The following is a 21044-nucleotide window of genomic DNA, read 5'->3' as shown; positions in this document are numbered from 1 at the left end:
TCGCCCCTGATGTTAACCCCTTCCCTGCCAGTGTCATTTATACAGTGACAGTTCATTTTTTTTAGCACTAATCACTGTATCGGTGTCACTGGTCCCCAAAAAGTGTCACTTATTGTCAGATTTGTCTGCCGCAATGCCACAGTCCCGTTAAAAATCGCTGATCGCCGCCATTACTAGTAAAAAAAAAAAGAAAATTCCATAAATCTATTCCATAGTTTGTAGACACTATAACTTTTGCGCAAACCAATCAATATACGCTTTTTGGTATTTTTTACCAAAATATGTATCAGAATACACACTGGCCTAAATTGATGAATAAATTATATTTTTTTAAATTTTATTTGAGTAGGTTTTATAGCAGACAGCATAAAATAGTTTTTTTTTTTTCAAAACTGTTGAAATTTTTTTGTTTACAGCACAAGGAATAAAAAACGCAGACATGATCAAATACCACAAAAAGAAAGCTCTATTTGTGGGAAAAAAAGGACATACATTTTATTTGAGTGCAGCATCACAAATCTGTGCAATTGTCAGTTAAAGTAATGCAGTTTTGTATCGCAAAAAATGGCCCGGTCATTAAGGGGGTAAAACCATCTGGGGCTAAAGTGGTTAAAGTGAAATTCTGGGCTTAACCCTAACTACTCTTAAAACTGTCCCCATCCTAAAATCTATGCTTACTAATCTGTTTAAGAAAGAGCTGTATACTTATATATTTTCAGCCTGCTCTGATCTGGACATGTGAAATGCCTGACTTGAGCATTTTACGAATGCTATGTTGCTTATTTTCTGCTCAAACAGCAGCTCTCTGCCCTTAATTTCTTCTCCGTCTCCTCCCCCTAGTGCTTTCTATTGGCTAAACAAAAATGGATGAAACTGTAAAACACTTGTAATATGCTTTTAAAACGCTTTAAAAACAATTGTAAAAAGCTGCAAAAACACATAAAAAACACCCCAAAAAACGCCAGTAAATTGCTATGCTCAGATGTGAATGGAGAATAAGGCTGGCCATAGATGAATTTGTTTTTTTCATTCAACCAGCAGGATGAACAAAAAAAAACTGACCTGATTCATCCAAACATTCGAGGTGTATGGGAGAATCATTCCCGCCTCTGTCTATGTGCTCGGTGTTGTGGAAATTTTATTAGGACTAGCGTGGCCATTTTTCAGGATGTGTTTAATTTAGCTTGTCATTATGGCTCCTGTTGTCGCTTTGCTTGCAATACCCTCATTAGAGCGTGTACGGGCGAACCAGCATTGAGGAAAGACAGGCAGTGAAAACCTTCATTTAGATATGTGGACGCGTTCACTCTACATAGACATCTCTGCTGGTGAACACTCCATGCATGGATCGGTTTGCCAGTAGAGAGCTATGTGTATTGTGGTGCGGTGTTCAAAAATCAAGCAGAAAGGATATGACCACCAGCGGGGGCCCCTGAATAATGTGCAGATTTGTTCGCTTGGCAGGGATATCTTTGCTCTATGAAGTCAATACTCTTTTGATATGTATCTTCCTTTATGAAGGGATACATGCTCATGTCCTTCTATTGTGCCTGATCATCGTAGTGGAAACAGCATGGCTCTTTCACTGCAGATAGCCTCATGTCTATGGGAACAGTAGTATAATCCTATTAGGCATTGTTCTCTGAGTCTTGCTGAGTGGGATTCACGCTAGTAGTAGTGGCAGGAGTGAATGCACAAGTTTGATCAGAGCAGCGTTCATGGTTCTACACACTGGTTTTGTTGTGTAGTGTTAGGCGTGAATTCCGCTACACGTGGATTTCATTGTTAACTGCAGTGCGCGGATTTCCATGCACCAACAGCGGGAAGCCGTGCACACTGTTCTGCTCGTTCATGATCGTGTACTCCCCCTTTCTATTATATATTTGAATGTATACAGGTGTGTCATTGGCTGATTCTATGTGAGTAACTTATGTCATGTGACTATACATATGGAACGGATTGGCTGATGTTGTATAGCCATCACTTCCTGTTGTTTTCCCTGTGTTGTCCCAGAAATAAACAGAACTCAATGCTTTAGGCAGGCCATTCTTGTGAGCATCCAATATGATAACAGCCTGTTTGTCTGTATTACTGGGTACTGCTGAGCGCGCTCCATTACCTTAAACAAAAGAGCTGAGAACTGTGCTTTTTAGCACAATGGGATTAACTGCGCTTGGCGTATATTAATATCTAAAAGTGAACTTATTAGTGCAACTGAGTTATTTGCGCATCAAGCGTACATTAAGATCCAATACATCTGACAGCAGGGAGACTTCCCCATCATCAAAATTCACTTATCACCATAGCAGTCTATAGTCTGCAGCGCTGATAGAGCTGAAACCAACGGGGCGTTTTAATTAACGAATGACCACTGTGGTTGAACAGAAGTCAATCTACCAAAAAGGGAAACAAATAGAAAATGTAGGGTGGACATACAAGCAAGCAGGTTCCATTTGGACTCAGGTCCTCTAGATAAACAATATATGTACTGAATAAGTTAGCCATGCAGGATCAATGTAAATGTAAATGTCTGTTGATTTGTGCAGTTACATAATAAAGGTTTTGTTACTTTTGTATATGGTGGTAATCTAAATACTTCCCAATTTTCATAGAAGGGTTATTATAATGAGATTTTAATGTCAGCTGGGAACTACTAACTAGATAATTGAAGAATCACACTCCCCACACTGCTTGTATATGTAGACAATTTAAACTGATCATTGTTTTTTTTTCTATCTGGCAATATAGGTACAAACAGAGAGCAAAAAAGATTTCTTTGCAGGAAATTGTGTAGCTATTGTGCTATCATTACCTCATTTATTTTCATAGGATAATGTCAAAATCATTTTTTCATATATTTGTAGCTATAAGATTTACTTTGTTACTCTTGCTTTCAGGAGCAACCGAAAGCCTTTGTTCATAGTTCATATGATGTGATGTAGATACAGAAATTCATTATTTGTTAAAAAAAATGCAGCCAAGAAGCAAAACCTTAAAACATTCACACAAGAAGAAAAAGACAGAGCGAATCACCATGGATACAAAATTATAGCGTGAATAGATTTATTTATGATTTGTTTCAAAGAGGTACTACCTCTTACATTTGCATCCCAATCTTTGAAGATATTTTGTATGTAGGTCAGAATGTATGAAATATACTTACAATGAACTGCATTTAGTGCAGTGAAGCTTAACAGACTGATAGAGGTGCTGAGGTTGAAAACGTCTCAGTCTTACTCTGACACGATATTTCTGAGGTGGTTTAGTTTTAACAACCGTGCTGAGAGGAGTTGTAAGCCATTCCTGACGAGTTGGATGTACTGCAAAAAAACAATATCAAATGTATCCTGCGATGACATAAGTCAGAGTCAAAAGACAAAAAGACTTGTGTTGAAATTCTGTAGTCATATACTAGCACTCGCTAAATCTCAGTGACCAGAAAAGGAAAAAAAAAAAAAACTTTCTCTGGCAGCAAAAATAGGCCGACCCTTGTCTTTAACCACTTGAGCCCCTGTGACTTTTTCCTTATAACACCCTTGAGCCCCGGAGCATTTCAGCAAAAGCACCTTAACATAATCAGTGCAGCCCTAGATATGTAACCCCAAAATATAAACATAAAAATAATATACTTAAGTAACCATTAAGGGAACCAAGTATATCATATAAATTTGATGTGTGATGTATCCAGCAGTGTTATATCCAGCAGTCCCCTAGGGGGCAGTGCTACACATGGATGAGCACAATTTTGGGATGTAGGGATTTGACTGACCTCAACCCGATAGAACAACTTTGGGATGAATTAGAGTGGAGACTGCAAGCCAGGCCTTTTCGCTAACATCAGTGCCTGACCTCACAAATGCACTTCTGGAAGAATAGTCAAGCATTCCCATAGACACTCCTAAAGCTTGTGGACAGCCTTCCCAGAAGAGTTGAAGCTTTTTTAGCTGCAAAGGGCGGGCCAATTCAATATTGAACACTACGGACTAAGACTGGGATGCCATTAAAGTTTATGTGGGTGTAAAGGCAGGGTCCCAATACTTTTGGTTATATAGTGTAAATCAGGAATCCTCAAACTATGGCCCTCCAGCTGCTGCAGAAATACACATCCCATGAGGCATTGTAAAACTCTGACATTCACAGACATGACTAGGCATGATGGGAAATGTAGTTCCTGAACAAATGGAGGACCATAGTTTGAAGACACTTGGTGTAAATGCTCGGCATAAATTGCTCAGAAAGCACCACTCCCTCTGAAGAGTCTTCCCATATACTGGTATAATGATAATCCAGGTGGTTCCTCAGATATTAGGCCAAGAAAAGGGAACTCACATAGTGTATTACCATAAAAACATTAAAATGTATTAAACATCCAATGACTACTCAAAACATAAAGATGTCAAAGGCATATCATATATCTCCAGCTGATCACTTAGCAGTGCAATTGGCTGTCCCACGCATCTTCAACAACACCTCCAGGATAATATCAGTACAGATTGCTGTGCAGCTGCACCCTGACACAGTGTTTCATCCACTGATTTTTTCAAAGGGCCAAACCCTTGTGTGGATGGTTTTCCATGTTGAGGGATCAGATTGTTGCTGGTACTCGCAGGCTTAACTGTCCAATCAGTGGATGAAACTCTGCGTCAGGGTGCTGCTGCACGGCAATCTGTACTGATACTACACATTATCCTGGAGGTGTTGATGAAGATCCTTTTTCCAACTCAAAGATCCTGTTTTTGAATCTTCTGACATGTCGGTGTTATATCTTTCACTTTGATGTTGTATGTTGCAGAGTAAATACAGCTGGATAAAACAAAAACTGTGTCTTCATTTCAGGCTACAAAGCAAAAAAAAAATGTGATTCTTTGCTATATACTATATACTCTGTGTACAGTTGAGAAAATAATAATTTGATCCTCTGAAGATTTTGTAAGTTTGCCCACTTACAAAGCAATGAAGGGTCTATAATTGTTATAATAGGTGTATTGGGAATGATAGAGACAGAATATCAACCAAAGATTCAGAAGAAATACATTATACAAATGTTATACATTGAGCTGCAGTTCAGTGAGTAAAATAAGTATATGACCCCAAGCAAAACATGACTTAGTACTTGGAGAAAGCTTTGTTGGCAAGCATAGACATAAGATGTTTTTATTGTAGTTGGTGACCAGGTTTGCACACATTTTATGAGGGATTTTGGTCCACTCTTTACAAATCTTCTCTAAATCCTTAAGGTTTCTTGGCTGTTGCTTGGCAACTCAAAGTTACAGCTCCCTCCATACATTTTCTATAGGATTAAGGTCTGAAGACTGGCTAGGACACTCCATGACCTTAGTGTGCTTCTTTATGGGCCACTCCTTTGTTTCCTTGGCGGTATGTCTTGGGTCATTGTCAAGCTGAAAGACCCATCCCCAACCCATCTTCAGTGTTCTGGCTGAAGGAAGAAGGTTCTTATCCATGAATTTACAAAACATGGCCCCGTCCACTGGATCCTCAATGAGGTAAAGTCGGCCTGTAACTTTAGCAGAGAAATAGCCCCAAAGCATAATGTTTTCACCTTCATACTTGACTGTAGAGATGGTGTTCTTAAATCATAGTCAGCATTTTTCTTCCTCCAAACACGAGTCAAGTTAATGCCAAAGAGCTCAATATTGGTCTCATCTGACCGCAGCACTTTCTCCCAATCCTTCTCAGAATCATTTAGATGCTCATTGGCAAACTTCAGACGGGCCTGTACATGTGCCTTCTTGAGGAGGGGGACCTTACGGGCGCTGCTGGATTTCAATCCATGGTGGAGTATTGTGTTACCAATGGTTTGTTTGGTGGTCCCAACTGCCTGAAGATCACTCTCAAGCTCCTCCTGTAGTTCTGGCTGATCCCTCACTTTACTTATGACCATCCTTACCCCATGAGGCAAAATCTGGCATGGAGCCCCAGACCAAGGGCGATCGATGGTTATTTTGTATTTCTTTCACTTGCGAATAATCGTTTCAACAGTTGTCTCCTCAACAAGCTTCTTGCTGATGGTCTTGTAGCCCATTCCAGCCTCGTGCAGGTCTACAATATTGTCCCTAACATCCTTTGAGAGCTCTTTGGCGTTGCCCATGATGGAGAGGTTTGAATGGAAGAAAGATTCTGTGGACAGGTGACGTGAGTTATCGTTTAGAGCACCTTTTTAAATTGACAGGACTAATCTGTGTACCACATGAGCACATACTGTAGCCAGTCTGTGGGAGCCAGAATTATTGTTGGTTGGTGGGGGATCAAATACTTATTTTACTCACTGACCTGCAACTCAATTTATAACATTTTTATCATGTGTTTTTTTCTGGATTTTTAGTTGATATTCTGTCGTCTCTATCATTCAAAATACACCTATGATAACAATTTTAGACCCTTCATTTTTTTTTGTAAGCGGCAAACTTACAAAATCTGCAGGAGATCAAATAATTTTTTTTGCCTGTGTGTATGTGTGTATATATATATATATATATATATATATATATATATATATATATATATATATATATATATATATATATATATATAATACATATATAAACACACACAAAGACTTTTTTTTTTTTTCGATATACTTTTTGTATTTTCATGGGGGGGAGTGTATATCTGGTCAGTAGACACCCCCATGCAGCAGCAGATCACTTCTAGTAGTGATGTATTGTTGGCTGCAACCAGCCAGAATTATCTTTAAAACTGAGCCTGAGATGTAGAGTTGAATACAGAGTTGATTTACTGTACCTACAGTAAATACCTGGAGCTGTTTTTAACTACCAAATTATTCATATTTCTGTTTTTCTAGTGTTGATATTTACCAGACAGCAGAGCCAACGGTCAATTTACTTTTTTGTACATCAATTAAAATTACTCTGTCACTGTAAAAAATAATTTTTGGTGGGATAGGCAACACCAGCACTTGTCTTCCTATCACTGGAAACATGTTATAGGAATCAACTGCCAATTACAAGTACACAGTCACAAAGAATGCTGTGGCATGATATCTAGGGGAAAAACTTAAAGCAGACTTTCACTCGAATCTTAGAAATTGCATAATCCAATCCCTTCCTATTCTCTTTTACACATTTGGTAATTTTTTGGATTGAGCAGCATGGGTCTTTTAGAGGAGGTATTTTTCCCACTTCCTCATTCCTAGGTGAGGATGACAGTCCCTTGGTCTGTCCCTATCCTCCCCAATGCCATTCCTGCCCACTTGCAACCTTCTAGGATACACATCCCAAGTGGCAACAGGCCCAGTCTCCATGCATTCTTCAATTCGGTGCATGTGCACCAAGGGGCTGGCTGTGGGTGATAGGTAAATCAAAGCTAGCTCCTAAACCAAAACTGATTCATGGTCATGAGTTTAGGTTTACAGAAAACAATGTAATAATTGTACCTTCTCCTGCAACACAGCGCTTGCTACAAAATATGTGCTCTTAATTAAACATGTGTAAAACTGGCACGTACTAGAAAAAACAAGCCAGTAATGCTAGATGAAATGCTATCCAATAAATAGCCCTTAGAAAATAGGAGGTAAAAAAATATGTGAAAGAAAGTGCAGTGACTATATCAATAGATACAATAAATACAAACTGATAAATATATATATATAAATGAGTGGTATAGAAATATAATACGCTACCACGGGCCAAATTTGGTAGGTGAAATAAAAAAAAAAGAGTTATGTTGGTCCCAGAAGAGATGCTGAACACTATGTCATGCAGGGAGTGGAAGCCAGAGTCACGGAGGATGTAAAAAAAAAAAATCACCAGACTAAATGGATTCTTCTCCTGCCTTATGGCAGGGGGATCATACAGACTCAGGTGGTCTCCGTGACCAATGTGTCAGTGGCGCCTGGATACGTCCTCCCTCTGCTCCTTCCTCTCGTATCTCGAGCAGCTCAGTGGGTTGGGATGTAGATGCAAGGGAAAAACAAAATCCTCATAGTGAACTACATTTCGTCTGGCGAGTTTGTTTTTACATCCCGTTTCCCCAGATTTGGGACGAATTTATGCTATTGGACTTTTTTGAATATGAACTTTTCTTGTTTTTTTGTTGTTGCACTTTATTGCCATTGCACTTTATTATTTGGCCCATGGTGGCGTATTATATTTCTATACCACTCATTTATATATGTATATTTATCAATTTGTATTTATTGTATCTATTGGTATAGTCACTGCACTTTCTTTCACATATTTTTTAACTCCTATTTTCTAAGTGCTATTTATAGGATAGCATTTCATCTAGCATCACTGGCTTGTTTTTCTAGTACGTACCAGTTTTTTCACATGTTTAATTAGGAGCACATATTTTGCGCAAGAGCTGTGGTACACTGTTGCTCTCCTCATATATTTGGTTTCTTATTTGGCTCTAGCAGGTGGGGCCACAGCAGCTGCTCTTTTTTCTTTTTTCTATTTTAACATTACCATTTTTTATCTCTAGTTGCATCAATACCTATTATACATATATTCGTCTCCTGGCGCGGTTGACCCATCATTTTTTCATTACCAGCAGCGATAGTACTTGTAGCTACTTTTACTTTTTTCAAAACCAGTTTAAAAGTATAACAGAAGGCAATTTTTTTTTCTATTTTAGTTTTAGAGTGGAGACACCCTATCAGGTTCTTATTGCTGTTTGTGTCCCTATTTGGGGAATTCGCCATCTCTGTTTGACCTGGTGGCCATTATCGCTGATAGTAAAAGAAAATTCACCAGAACAGGATTACATGGGAAATTTCTAAACCAGAATATTGGTAGTGACTACCATGGATTTCCCTCACTTTGGAGTAATTTTTTCTTACTTCCTGATGTAGCTATAGGACGGGAAGTGAGGGAAATCCCCTCAATGGGTCACAGATGGCAAAAAAATAAATAAACAAACTGACAGATTTTAACTCTCCCTAAGGCTCAGGTCACACTTGTGCGATGAGGGAACCAGCGCGATTCCAGTGCCGGCTCCCGCATTAAATCTCATTAGCAGGCAGTTCACACTGCTCTCTGCTGTGGGTGCCAATATAAAGTTAATGACATCCCCAAAATGGTTCACAGATCTGCACCATTTTTGTCCAAATGTGATGCAAATTCAGCCATACAAACTGTATACAAAATGGCTGAATTCACATCACACAGACATTGCATGTGATGTGCACAGCAATGCAGTGCGAATTACATGTGATGTCTGTCATCACAATAGAACCCAGCCTTATTCTATCTAAAATTACAAGAAAATTGCCATCAGTTTTAATAAGTTTCTTTTTAAATGCAGCATTTTGAGAAAGCAGTCACCTATCAAGAATGGACAGTTGTGCATTGCATTTAGGCTGTGTGGTCAACCTCATCCTGAATGTCAGGCATATTAAACTTTTCTAAAGTAATGTCCTGCCTAAAATCAGGCACCACACGACTTCCGGCCTCTTTCTGTAGACCCTGGTGACAAGTCCTTCCCTCTTACCATTGCACTGACTAAACAGTGCCCCTACTTTGCCACTGAGGCACATTTGTTGAAAGGGCAGTAGAATGTGGGGAAGGCTTAGTTCCAAAACCTAGTGAAGACAGGAAAGTTTTGGTAACAAAGAGAGCAGGCTCCTTGAGCCTTTCTAAATACATTTAAATGCATTGCCTAAGCAAAAACAGAAATAAAAACAGTGGATACATCTATTTCTTCGGTGTCACTTACTTAATTTAAAATATATGTATGACAAATCTGCTTTATTTTCTCTCTTGTCAATTTTATTATTTTGCCTAATCTGAAATCTACTTTTATATGAGCTTTACCACAAGAGAGCTTTGAACAGCTCATTTCAGATAACTACACAACCTGCTGTGTTGTAGGCTTTTCTCACTGTGATCTTCAAATCCATTAATGGTTTTATACCTGTCACAGAAAGCTGCTGGCATCTCTCCAGAGCATCAACGGGTTGCGACTTCTGGCCTGTATACAAGATAAAAGACCAGAGAAAAAAATAAAATCTCTTAACATAATGTATGACTGCATCTCACCCAGCAGTTCTGAATTCAATTGTGACCACAGAGCACAATGCATACACTCAAAGATAAAAAAGGTGGTAAAAACATGTAAATGTTTTAGAAAAAATTAATCTGACATTTATCAGATTTACATGTAGTAAAAAGAACCAATTTATTTTTGCAGTGGGAAAACAGTGAAGCCGAGATATACTTGTTTTAGGAGATGATTATCTACTGCAATTTAGTTTTTTCTTTAAAGTGGATGAGACACATGCAGATCTCCCCACTAATTAAAAGATTTGTCACATTTTATACAATGTATGCCCAGCCTGAGGCTGGCCAGGAACCAGCCAAGATTTGAACCATGTATGGGCAGGCAGAATGTACCAATTTGATTGATGGATCAACTTGGGTACAACCAGCCTGCCGGGTTCACTTGCGAGTATCGCTAGCGGCTGCTATAGCCACTAGCAATAATCACGGTCTTCTCCCGGCGGGGACAGCTTCCCCTGCCCACCCCTGCAGCGGAAGCAGACAATGGTTCAGTAGGAGGGATTTCCCTGCCAGCACTGTCTGCGTTGATGGGGGAATTGTGTGAATTTCTTTTCTGCAGCCGCTAGTGATAATTGCAAGTGAATCCAGCAGGCTGGTTGTACCCAAGTAGATCGATGAACTTGGTACAATCAGACTGCCCATATATGGTTCTTGTTGAACCAGCTGGGATTCAAATCATCTATGGCGGGCCTTAGTTGTAAAGGTAATAAAGTGAGCTTGAAGCTCCTTGAGATCTGTGCTTCAGACTTTTTGTCCTCTGTCACACTCTAGAGGGAACCTTTCATAAAAAAAAAAAAAAAAAAGAAAAACTTCACTTTTCTGCTAGCCGCTCACCGCCCAAATAAAATTAACTTCAATAAGAAACATTTCACAAAAAAAGATAACAATTACCACAGTTCCGGCTTCTGTGAAGCACGGGTGACATTACCCTGTTTCACAACTCACAAGCCCTGGGTAGGGTGAAAAGTGTCTGAGCACTGGACTCTGTGGCAACTTTTTTTGAACTTTGTCACTTTACCTTTCTTATAGGGACTTACGAATTTCTTCAACTATAAGATTGTTAGGAACATATTTGATCATTGCACCCTTTTGCAGATTTTTGCTTGGAAAAGCAATTTCCTTTTTTCACTGTATTTATTATGACAGAATGTGTATAGTAATTCAAAAGTTTGGAACACTATTATAGCATATTAGTATTTCCTTATGTTTGCACTTTACTATTTGTTTCATATGGGGTTTGTGCAATAGGATTATATACATATATTTTTTTTTAGTTTATCTCTTCCAAAACAATCTTTGCACTGTTTTTTTTTTTTACATGAGATTTGAACATATTACATAGGCAGCGCCACCTATACCTCTTTCTCTTATTGTAATTATCAGTAGCAGCAATGCATTGCTGGTTGAGCGCTTGTAACTATTCATAAGACATGCATGCAAAACCTATCACAATAATATTTGGAGACTAAGCTTGTTGCGGCCCAAGGAACGTTTAATTAATGACCAGCACAAGCATAGCAAGTTTCATTTTTATATAAAACTGTTCCAACAGAAAACCTGAAGCCCTGGTTCACACTGATGTGATGCAGGAAACGCACAAGATTTGCTGTGTTTCCCCATATCGCATTGCATTGTAATAGCATGGCGTCAACGTGATCTGCTGGGGGTGTCAATGATAGATTACCAACACCCCAAAAAAAAGATGGCAAAATGCAGTGTGATTGCCAGAATCGCATCACATGTGCGTGAACACCCATGCAATGCGATTCAGGTGTGGAAAATATAAAAAAAAAAGGGTAAGGGTCTTGCACCATTTTGATGCAGATGCCATGCAATTTGAGCCATACAAAATGTATTGCTCAAATCGCACCGCTTAGACATCGCATTGCAATTCCTGTGCGGATCTCATGCAGTGTACTGCACCACACAAGTGTGAACCCACTCGAAGAAAAGTAAAAGAGAACATTCACTGCAGTGGTTTGTGTTTTCTGTTACAAACATTACCAGTGCCCTCCCATCAAGATATTTATGCTGGCATATGCTTTAGGCATACAGTATGTGCAGTAACTAAAGTTTTAGGTTATATTTATAATAAGTTCAAAAACATCTAGATATAAATACCAGAACATTTAAATTGTCTTTCATTTCATCACACTTTGCCTTATAGCACTGCTAAATAATAATGCACACCCTCATCTTGGCTTGTGTCTACAATATAAATTATATTTCCCCATCCCATACCTGATGAATCTTCCCCCCATAGCTGCTGTTAAAATTAAATTATATTAGCTAGCGTTGTGTGTTACAAACAGTGCTCCTTCGCTCTTTTATAATTTCAAATATCCATATTCTTTAGATGGGAATTTTTGTGAATTATAGAAAAGCTTAAAAGCATTGTTTGTAACAAACAACACTAGACAATACCGCAAAATTCGTACCTATTTTGTACTAGTTTGAAATAGAAAGTTGTGAAGAAGTGCAAAAACATATCTGACAAGTAGACAGAATTGTAGGACAAGCATTAAAACATAAAAAAACCCAAAAAACAAAAAAAACTTACTTAATCGATTATCTGAAGTCAAATCCACTGAAGATATAGGTTCTTCATTTAGGTTCACAGTATTTAGGACTCTTAAAACAAAGGTACTCGTTAGGTTACTTTTGACACAGGTTGGTACTGCTTACAAAAAAAAAAAAAAAAACGGAAAAAAAAAAAACCCCACAACATCACACACAGGATTTTGATCTTTGACAAAGAACCTGATTCAAGGCCTACGTAGGAAAATAAATTCTGGAAACCATACAAAAAAAATAATAATTTTCCAGCCTTTTACATTTACCAAAATAGATTAGCAGAAAAATGTTCACATGCAACAACAATACATTGTTTGAGGAGGAGGCATTAACTTTTATCCACTAAACAAGTGTAATTTGAAGGGTTTTAAGTTTTCTGTACTATATACAGTGCCTTGCGAAAGTATTCGGCCCCCTTGAACTTTGCGACCTTTTGCCACATTTCAGGCTTCAAACATAAAGATATAAAACTGTAATGTTTTGTGAAGAATCAACAACAAGTGGGACACAATCATGAAGTGGAACGAAATTTATTGGATATTTCAAACTTTGTTAACAAATAAAAAACTGAAAAATTGGGCGTGCAAAATTATTCAGCCCCTTTACTTTCAGTGCAGCAAACTCTCTCCAGAAGTTCAGTGAGGATCTCTGAATGATCCAATGTTGACCTAAATGACCAATGATGATAAATAGAATCCACCTGTGTGTAATCAAGTCTCCGTATAAATGCACCTGCACTGTGATAGTCTCAGAGGTCCGTTTAAAGTGCAGAGAGCATCATGAAGAACAAGGAACACACCAGGCAGGTCTGAGATACTGTTGTGGAGAAGTTTAAAGCCGGATTTGGATACAAAAAGATTTCCCAGGCTTTAAACATCCCAAGGAGTACTGTGCAAGTGATAATATTGAAATGGAAGGAGTATCAGACTACTGCCAATCTACGAAGACCTGGCCGTCCCTCTAAACTTTCAGCTCATACAAGGAGAAGACTGATCAGAGATGCAGCCAAGAGGCCCATGATCACTCTGGATGAACTGCAGAGATCTACAGCTGAGGTGGGAGACTCTGTCCATAGGAAAACAATCAGTTGTATACTGCACAAATCTGGCCTTTATGGAAGAGTGGCAAGAAGAAAGCCATTTCTTAAAGATATCCATAAAAAGTGTCGTTTAAAGTTTGGCACAAGCCACCTGGGAGACACACAAAACATGTGGAAGAAGGTGCTCTGGTTAGATGAAACCAAAATCAAACTTTTTGGCAACAATGCAAAACGTTATGTTTGGCGTAAAAGCAACACAGCTCATCACCCTGAACACACCATCGCCACTGTCAAACATGGTGGTGGCAGCATCATGGTTTGGGCCTGCTTTTCTTCAGCAGGAACAGGGAAGATGGTTAAAATTGATGGGAAGATGGATGGAGCCAAATACAGGACCATTCTGGAAGAAAACCTAAAGGAGTCTGCAAAAGACCTGAGACTGGGACGGAGATTTGTCTTCCAACAAGACAATGATCCAAAACATAAAGCAAAATCTACAATGGAATGGTTCACAAATAAACATATCCAGGTGTTAGAATGGCCAAGTCAAAGTCCAGACCTGAATCCAATCGAGAATCTGTGGAAAGAACTGAAAACTGCTGTTCACAAACGCTCTCCATCCAACCTCACTGAGCTCGAGCTGTTTTGCAAGGAGAAATGGGCAAAAAAAAATCTCTCGATGTACAAAACTGATAGAGACATACCCCAAGCGACTTATAGCTGAAATCGCAGCAAAAGGTGGCGCTACAAAGTATTAACTTAAGGGGGCTGAATAATTTTGCATGCCCAATTTTTCAGTTTTTTATTTGTTAAAAAAGTTTGAAATATCCAATAAATTTAGTTCCACTTCATGATTGTGTCCCACTTGTTGTTGATTCTTCACAAACAATTACAGTTTTATATCTTTATGTTTGAAGCCTGAAATGTGGCAAAAGGTCGAAAAGTTCAAGGGGGCCGAATACTTTCGCAAGGCACTGTATACACACACACACCTAAACTTTAATGGCATCTCAGCCTTAGTTCATAGGGTTCAATATTAAGTTGGCCCACCCTTTGCAGCTATACCAGCTTCAACTTTTCTGGGAAGACTGTCCGCAAGGTTTAGCAGTGTGTCTATAGGAATGTTTCATCAGGTTAAGGTCAGGACTCTATGCAGGCCAGTCAAGTTCCTCCACCCCAACTCGCTCCTCCGTGTCTTTATGGACTTTGTTTTGTGCACTGGTCCAAAACATTTGGTGGAGGAGGGATTACGGTGTGTGTTTATTTTTCAGGGGTTGGGCTTGGCCCTTAGTTCCACTGAAGGGAACTCTTAAGGCATCAGCATACCAAGACCTTTTGTATAATTTCATGCTCCCAACTTTGTGAAAACAGTTTGGGGATGGCCCCTTCCTGTTCCAACATGACTGTGCACCAGTGCACAAAGCAAGGTCCATAAAGACATGGATGAGTGAGTTTAGGGGGACTGGCCTGCACAGTGTCCTGACCTCAACCCGATAGAATACCTTTGGGATGAATTAGAGCGGAGACTCTGAGCCAGGCCTTCTCATTCAACATCAGTGCCTGACCTCACAAATACGCTTCTGGAAGAATGGTCAAACATTCCCATAGACACACTCCTAAACCTCGAGGACAGACTTCCCTGAAGAGTTGAAGCTGTTATAGCTGCAAAGGATGAGCCAACTCAATATTGAACCATATGTACTAAGACTGGGATTCTATTAAAGTTCATGTGCATATAAAAGCAGGCATCCCAATACTTTTGACAATATAGTGTACATATACTGTACATACATAGCAGCCACTGAAAGATCCATTGGGTATGAAATCCTATAATAAATCTATAGGAACTTCTGAAGTAAGCAATAATCGGAACAAGGCTAGATGGGAAAGAGGGAAGTAAATATGGAATTGTTACGACCAATTAAATCCTACAAGAAGTAAATAGGATATTATTAGCTTTACCCTAAGAGCAAAAAAGGGATACCACGTGTTAAACTGGGAACTGATTTCTTAGCGAGGATCTATTAGGCATTCCACAATGGGGAAACTAGAAAGAAAGTGAGTGGAGGAGAAACAGCAAAAACTGATGTTTCGACCTTGTAGGTTAATAAGTCCCTAATGAAAGAGGGGCCTGAGGAGATTTAAACACCACAAGTGCAATTATCCTAAATGACTCCACTGAAAAAAGCAATGAGAGGAAAATGGGGTAGTTTACCCAAAAGAAGGCTCCAGTCAACATAAGAAAAAAAATGTTTTAGGGTGTTGGATCCTAAATAATCCAGGATTATGTACATTGAGGTACAGACAACCCAGAAGAAAGAAGAAAAGAAAACATTTCTAAAATGAAGCAGATGCCTGGATGTAGAAGCTGAAAGTTAAAGCCTGAGTACCCAAATTGAGAAGAAGAAATGCTCAAGAGATCACAGTGGTGTAGTGGTTAGCACTTTCACCTAGCAGCAAGAGGGTCGGTGGTTCAAATCCCAACCACGACACTACCTGCCTGGAGTTTGCATGTTCTCCCTGTGCCTGCGTGGGTTTCCTCCGGGTACTCCGGTTTCCTCCCTCGTTCCAAGGACATGCTGGTAGGTTAATTGGATCCTGTATAAAATTGGCCCTATTATGTATGTATGAATGTGAGTTAGGGACCTTAGATTGTACGCTCCTTGAGGGCAGGGACTGATGTGAATGTGTAATGTATATGTAAAGTGCTGCGTAAATTGACAGCACTATATAAGTACCTGAAATAATAATAATAATAAGAGATCCAATAGGATGAGCAAACAATAACCCTCTGGTAAAAATGGGGGTGTACCTTCAAACAGAAGGTTAATAGTTTTGAAATGTGTAGTTTGAGTGGGAAGCAGACCTATTGCCAACATATTCCAACATGATAGCAACCCCGAACAAACCTCCAAGACGACTACTGCCTTGCTAAAGAAGCTGAGGGTAAAGGTGATGGACGGGACAAGCATGTATTTGGACCAAAACCCTATTGAGCATCTGGAGCATCCTCAAAGGAAAGTGGAGGAGCAAAAGGTCTCTAACATCCACCAGCTCCAGTGGTAACCTGTTAAGCCCTGGTGAACTCCATACCCAAGAGGGTTAAAGCAGTGCTGGAAAATAATGGTGGCCACACAACATATTGACAGTTTTGGCCCAATTTGGACAATTTCACTTAGGGGTGTACTCACTTTTGTTGCCAGCCGTTTAGACATTAATGGCTGTGTGTTGAGTTATGTTGAGGGGACAGCAAATTTACACTGTTATACAAGCTGTACACTCACTACTTTACATTCTAGCAAAGTGTCATTTCTTCAGTGTTCTCACATGAGAAGATATATTTAAACAAAAATTTGAGGGGTGTACTCACTTTTGTGAGATACTGGAACAGGCTTTGCTAATCGCAATCAGAGACTCATTTAGCGAGTAAAACAGCAGAGATTGGGCCACACCAGAGGCTGTGCCACAGCTCTGAATCTGGATAGACCCTTGAGTCTAAGACGATGCACTAATCTCTGTAAAGTGCCATAATGAAGTGACCAGTAAATAAAGATTACATTTCAGGCTAGCCTCGCAAATCACCTTCTAAAGTTATTGCTGCAAATCCAGATAGCTGCTGTATAGAGATTTGCTAAAACAGCATAATAAACATGTTGATCAAAAAGGAAAAACATCTACGGAATATGGAGCATGTTGCTAGAAAAGACAACTAGTTCAAAATAGAGAAATATTTCCTCAGCAGAGCTGGCTGGAGGCGGGTTAAACGGGGGGTCGGTTAATGTTTGTTAGTTTGCCAGTGTCCAAACCTTTTAAGGCAGCAGAATAACCCAAATGCCCAAGAATTACTGAATCCTTGTGGCCCTTAATAGATGATAAAAGGAGTCAGATTTGGCCAAGGAGATTCTTTTATTGTTGTCTTTAGAACAGTAGGGCTATATGGCGATTCACATCGTAAAATAAAAACATTTACTTAAGGCAGATCAATCTTTATCTACCAATGAACAGAATATAATTTTATTATAGATACATTATATACACAAAAGGTAAATAATTACGCAGTAGTTTGTTCACTCCTACGGGGATAAATTAAGTACTACATAGTATATTGTCCAATGGTTATCAATCCATAAGGACTACATATGGTATACATTTTTTAAATATGTCCTACCAGTCAAGCTTTGTGACCAACACCCTTTTACTTTCTCATAAGAAACTGCATCTTCCATATTTCAATCTTTAAAGTGGTTGTAAACCTCTGACATGAAAAACGAACAAAGCATATCCTTCTATAGTTTGTACTTGCCTCAAATCAAAGCACTGAATGTGATTTCTGTCTGTAGCCTCATTCCTCTGCTATGTGCATGATTCATTTCCGACAGGCTGTGCTGGCCCCAAGGGATCAAGGGGGCAAGGGAAGAGTCCTCCAGCACACAGCCTGTGACTGATCGCCTCAGCTGTGCATGCTTCACTATGAGATTGTGTAGAAGGGAGTGTATATCTATCTTCCCTCCAATCAGATCTTAGATTAAACTAATGCCCCGTACACACGCGTCGATAGTTGGCCGTGAATTTTCGGCCAACGTCCGATTGGCCGATTTTCGGCTTGTTAGTATGATGCTTTCGACAACCGACTCCGACTTTTCGGCCGAATAAAATCTGGTGTGCAGGCTATAAAATTTTTGTTGGCCGTCAACACAACGGCCGATTTTCCGTCAGTCAGTACAGATTTCGGCAGACAAAAATCTGATGAGCAAGACTGGGCATGCTCAGAGAAGAAAAAACACACGGAAAGTAAACCAGCACATGACATCACTTCTGAAGTAGATTTTTGTTGGCCGAGAAAATTTGTGTGCAGTCTAGAGCACATTTCAACCAACACAACAACACTGGACAAAAGTCGGCCGATAATCGTTGTGTGTGTACGAGGCCTAAGTTCTCCTTTCTGAGCTGTGCAGTGTGTGATGTCAGATCCCTGCCCCCTGCCTCTGAAAGCTCAGTAAGGGCTCTTTCACACGGCCGCTCCATGTGAGAACTCCGCTGCGGTCCTTTTTTTTTTTCACGGAGCGGATGACATTTCTGTCATCCGCTCCGTAGGTCCGCATATCATCCCATCCGTTTGCGGATGATATGCGGACCTAATGTAAGTCTATGGGGTTTGCGGATGTCAGCGGATGACACCGCTGACATCCGATTTTCCTTCCTTTCCATTTTTTGAACGGAGGAAAAATAGGGTTCTGTTCCGTTCGAAAAAACGGAACAGAACTGAAAGGAAGGAAATCGGATGTCAGCGGATGGTATTCCGCTGACATCCGCAATGCCATAGACTTACATTATGTCCGCAAATCATCCGCAAAAAAATAGGATGATCTGCGGACATACGGAACAACCGTGTGAAAGAGCCCTAATGCTGCATAAATGGAATTTGAACTGATGTAGAGGAGAGAGGGCTACAGATAAACAGGAACAATTTTTGTACGTGGATTTGATTCATCTCTGTGTATCACCAGAGGCTAGTCACTTCACTGGGTTTAGTAAGTGTTCACAACCACTTTACCAGAAGATCTGTATTCTGGATTACATAGGATAGAATATGCCACTATAAAATTAAGTAGTATTTATATAGACATACTTTTGCAGTTCTTTGACATCTATGTCATTTTCAGGGAGAATGGTTATGCCACGTCCATACAATGTCCCTCCATGAAGGTGAAATTCCAGGTATGAATTTTGAGCTTGATTTTCATTAGCGGTGTTATGTAACTTTGCATGTAAATTTTGAATTACAATGTAACTTCCAACCTACACAAGTAGAAAAATGTGATGCGCATTACATGAGAAAAACAGGAAATGAAAAATAAATAAAATGAAATCATTATACGGATTACAGTTTGTGGGGGGAAAAGAATCAACAGAATTACAAGGACAAATGTATTATAGTGCTTCAAATCATATGTAGCAAGCAAAAAAAGATCCTCAGATCCTCATCTCCCCACTTCTTACATCCATACACAGTTCCTGGGTTCTTTTCTCATTTTATATATTATATGAGCTGTGATGCAAGTCTCAATGATACTGTAGCTCCTGGTCTCTAATATGCACCAGGGGAGCAAAGGACATGAGAAGCCCCTCTGTATTGACATAGAATTAACTGTCCTTTAACATGGTATATATTTAGTTTTAAATGCAGACCCCCTATGTCCATACTAGGCACCATTTTAAAATGACTTCTGATAAACCTTCCCTGTGCCTGGGTGCAGTTATAATAGCTCTTTTATTTCCAAAAACTGTTTTTTATTAATGGGGACTGTACAGGAACTCACTGGCTGACTGTTGTTGATGTGAAGACATTGACTGGTGTATAGCATTCTTGTGACCAAATTATTATTTTTATTTTTTCTTAGTTGGTGCTACATTTGAGAATTTATTTTCACTTTTTTATTTTATGAAATAAATTGTGAAAGATATCCTAAATAAATACCAAAAGAATTCCGTGTGTGACAGAAAACATGCCATATTCACTTACATTCTGTAAATGGTATGAAATAAATTAGGCCAATGATGTGTACCAGAGCTATGAAATCAAACTTTGCATTATAGTCAATCTCTGCTTTGCCCATTCAAGGCAAAGCAACAGGCTTATAATAACACAGACCTCTAAGAGTCCATTCACACTATCGCAACTTGTCAGGAGACTTGTCAGCCTGACAAGTCGCGGTCCCTCGCGGTCCATTGACTGCTACAGGACCCGTTCTAATAGGAGCGACACAAGTTGCTCCGACTTAGAAAAAGGGTCCTGTACTACTTCGGGGCGACCTCGGAGAGACTTGCATAGACATTCATTATATGAAGTCCGTGCAAGTCGCGCCGAAGTCGCGGTGCACGGGACTTCACAAGTCGCCCCCAAAGTAGTACAGAGTCGTGCCGCGGTAGTGTGAATGCGGGCTAAAGAACCCTATACTTACTTTACTATTGCTCCTCTTGTGGCCCGTTAAGCAACTGGGAGTAAAAGAAAAGCCCTATGTAGGCTACAGTCACCTAACTCATAGCATACACATGGCTATAGGATGTCTAGTGACTGGACCAGGGTGGGGTGAGTAACATGGGCCCTGTATCCGGAACTACTAAATGTTTTGTTCAGTTCCGGGTGCTGAGTGGCAGTGAAGCAAAGTAAAAGGTAAGTATATTGTATGCTTATGGAGAAGGGGCTATTAACGCAAACATGTTTTGTTCTAGAAAAGTAAATTTAAGCACTAATAACTTTGGTGCTTTGGATTCTTAAGAAAAAAGGTTTCTCAAAACTGCCCAGTAAGGACAATATTTTCTAAACAGACATACCCCTAATGAAATTTCAATACGCAAACAAAGATCTACATCCAAATGCAGTCTATAGG

At 39.5% G+C, this 21044-nt stretch overlaps 1 protein-coding gene across 1 annotated transcript in view; it reads right to left on the bottom strand.

The window, feature by feature from the left end:
- POT1 (protection of telomeres 1) overlaps window positions 1–21044 on the bottom strand; it is a 161934-nt gene that overhangs the window by 58398 nt on the left and 82492 nt on the right. The window contains exons 6-9 of the mRNA XM_082257094.1: window positions 19283–19452; window positions 12601–12671; window positions 9895–9951; window positions 3164–3320 (exon numbers count right to left, since the gene is read on the bottom strand). Of these exons, the coding sequence (XP_082113220.1) occupies window positions 3164–3320; window positions 9895–9951; window positions 12601–12671; window positions 19283–19452 (455 nt within the window). The remainder of the gene's footprint in view (window positions 1–3163; window positions 3321–9894; window positions 9952–12600; window positions 12672–19282; window positions 19453–21044) is intronic.

The sequence above is a fragment of the Pelophylax lessonae genome, assembly GCF_965119305.1.
Source record: "Pelophylax lessonae genome assembly, chromosome: 4".
NCBI classification, from domain to species: Eukaryota; Metazoa; Chordata; class Amphibia; order Anura; family Ranidae; genus Pelophylax; species Pelophylax lessonae.
Note: the sequence above shows the minus strand (reverse complement) of the source record. Positions and strands in the feature narration are given on the sequence as shown.